Genomic DNA, 2,665 nt, shown 5'->3' with positions numbered 1-2,665 from the left:
TATGGTTGTCATGTTCAACCATTCATATAAGTAATGTACTCTTAATCAGTTGTAATTGTAACATTCATATATTATATTCATGTTATCAGATCGTCAACCTGAAACGTATGCCCTGTTATTATTGTAATATTCATATAGTTGTAATTACTGTAATTAACAGCTCAAATAGTGGATGCTCTGTTATACAATAATTTGTGGTTGTCAAATGTAAATGTATGCAATCTTCTACACTTGAAACTGGTGGATATCTCTCTCTATATAAGACATTTGGAATTGTAATTTTAATATTTAATTTTTAAATTGTGATTGTGATTGACAAGACAGTTTTTCTATTATTAAATTAAAAAATCAGAACAAAACAATTGTATCTTAGTTTTTAATTTAATTAATAAATACTAAAACGTCTTGTCATTAACTATTTATATGACTGCATAACTGTTTCCATCATCACACATCACACAACTAAATTATAGTTGTCATGTTCATGACTTGAAATTCAAAACCCTCAAACTGTAATCTTGATTTCTTCTTCTTAAGAATAGTTGTCACTACTTTTAACACCTCAAATCAAGGATTTGGATTTTTGGGCCAAAGTTGTTGCTCATTTTTCCAATAGTTTCCTCTTCTCTATTGTCAATATAGGATTATGATCTCCATGTGAGATACCCATTTATTCCTGTCATACCACCCTATCCCTAGGGCGAAGAATTAGGGTTTCTTTTCACATGGCTGATTCTTTTCTAATTCCATCAAATCTGTCTAACTCTATAAAATGAAATCTAAGCTGAATCCTCTTGTTCTCTTCATAGGTCTGTTCTCATGCCAATTTTTCTTCACCCATATCCTTCCTTTCCATGCTTTACTAATTGATCCTCTTGGTATTCTTCCTTACTCTCCCCCACTGAACTTTGTGAGCCATGGAGAAATCAGGGTGGTGGAGAAAAGTGGGCTTGCTTAGATCTTTCCAAGGAGCAGACGAAGAAGATGAAAGAAAGCCTGTGAAACCTCCTCCCAAAGGAAACAAGATAGTTGTTTTGTACTACACCAGCTCAAGAGTCATCAAGCAAACCTATGCAGAGTGCTCTGCTGTTCTGAGCATTCTCAGAGGACACAGCATCTTCTTCCAAGAAAGAGATGTCTTCATAAGCCGCAAACACTTGGAGGAAATAACAGACATATTTGGGGGCCCAATCAGTGTTCCTCGCCTGTTTGTTGCAGGAAAATATGTGGGGGGATTTCAGAGGATAATAGAGCTGAATGAAGGTGGAGAACTGAAGAAATTGCTGAATGGGTATATAAAAAAGAGACCCAAGAGGGTGTGTAAAGGGTGTGGAAATATGAGATACATTGTCTGCTTTATCTGCAATGGAAGCAAGAAGTTTTATGAAGAAGAGAGGAAGGAGATGGTCAGCTGCAACACCTGCATTGAGAATGGATTGTTGCCATGCCCTGTTTGCATGTTAGGAGCAGTTGAATGAATGAACATAATGATGATGGTATGATTGGTTATTGATCAATTTTGTAGTAAAATTTTGTTTGTGTTAAACTTTTTTTCTTGTTTGTTTGGGAAAATTATGGTGCACAAAGAAGCATCAACCAGCACATTTGTAAAAAATCAGGGATCCCTCTGGGTTAAGAGTAGCTTCAACCAGTGCACCAGTAAGAAATTATTTTGCCTAGGAGCTGATTTATAAGTGGTTCTTTCAGTTTGTGTTTATTGACAGCAATAATGCCCATTGGGGCAGTCTTTATTGACTTTACAGTCTCTTATTAATAATATTGTTGTATGTATTTGTTAGTGCAGTTGTATTATTGATGAACACAGTTGTGTGCAGTAATGTCACCTCTTTTCTGATTATCTATTTAATAGATGCCCTGCCTCTCATTTCAAAAAGACAATTTAGACTCTTCCATATTTGTTTGTGTAGTCAGCAGATTACCATTGTTATGCCTTCATTTATATTGGATCAGTTCATGATTTTGTTCATTTTGTTTATGGTTATATACCTTCTGGATATGAGAAATTTGACTTTTCTGTTCAGGGTATTCCTCTTGTAAGTCTTAGATTCATTTGCTTTCAAGCTTGGGGCAAGGCATCTGAGTAATAACAGTAAACCATGTGTTGGATGTGTTGCTGTGCTTCATTATGCTTATTACAATTCCAAAAAAATTCAAGCTTTCAATTTTCTTTCAAGCTTGGGGCAAGGCATCTGAGTAATAACAGTGGATCATGTGTTTAAATTTATTTTTATGGGATATATAGTGCAGTTATATGATCCATTGATATTCTTCATATGTGGTGTTCATAGAAGTTGCTTCAAATAAAGCATTGATCATTATCAGAGAAGTAATATGTATCATGCAATTTATTTGGTTTTTATAGATTGGTTAGGATGATGTTCTACTATTGAGCTATCAATTTTTATGAATATATCTAATTTAATTTTGCATTAATAAAGATAGAATAGTACAATATTTAGAAAAAAAGTCAGGGTGGTGCTTAACATAAGAATCTAATTCTGAAAATATCAAAACAAACAGTACAGTTAAAACCACTCCTGAAAATGGTGAAAATCATTTTTAACAGATTATTAAAAAATATTTTAAAAGATTTAATCTGTGTGACATATTGGAGCTAGCTCAATATATCTATAACTAGACTTTT

General features: G+C 33.6%; 1 protein-coding gene across 1 annotated transcript; it reads left to right on the top strand.

Annotated features, from left to right (window-relative positions):
* Window positions 1-570: 570 nt before the first annotated feature.
* Window positions 571-1,798, top strand: LOC131079702 (uncharacterized protein At3g28850). The gene has a single exon (XM_058017730.2). The coding sequence runs from the start codon at window positions 918-920 to the stop codon at window positions 1,476-1,478; it is 561 nt and encodes a 186-aa protein (XP_057873713.1). The 5' UTR covers window positions 571-917; the 3' UTR covers window positions 1,479-1,798.
* Window positions 1,799-2,665: the final 867 nt, after the last annotated feature.

Source organism: Cryptomeria japonica, chromosome 9 (assembly GCF_030272615.1).
Source record: "Cryptomeria japonica chromosome 9, Sugi_1.0, whole genome shotgun sequence".
NCBI lineage: Eukaryota > Viridiplantae > Streptophyta > Pinopsida > Cupressales > Cupressaceae > Cryptomeria > Cryptomeria japonica.
This window is presented reverse-complemented; position numbering and strand designations above follow the sequence as displayed.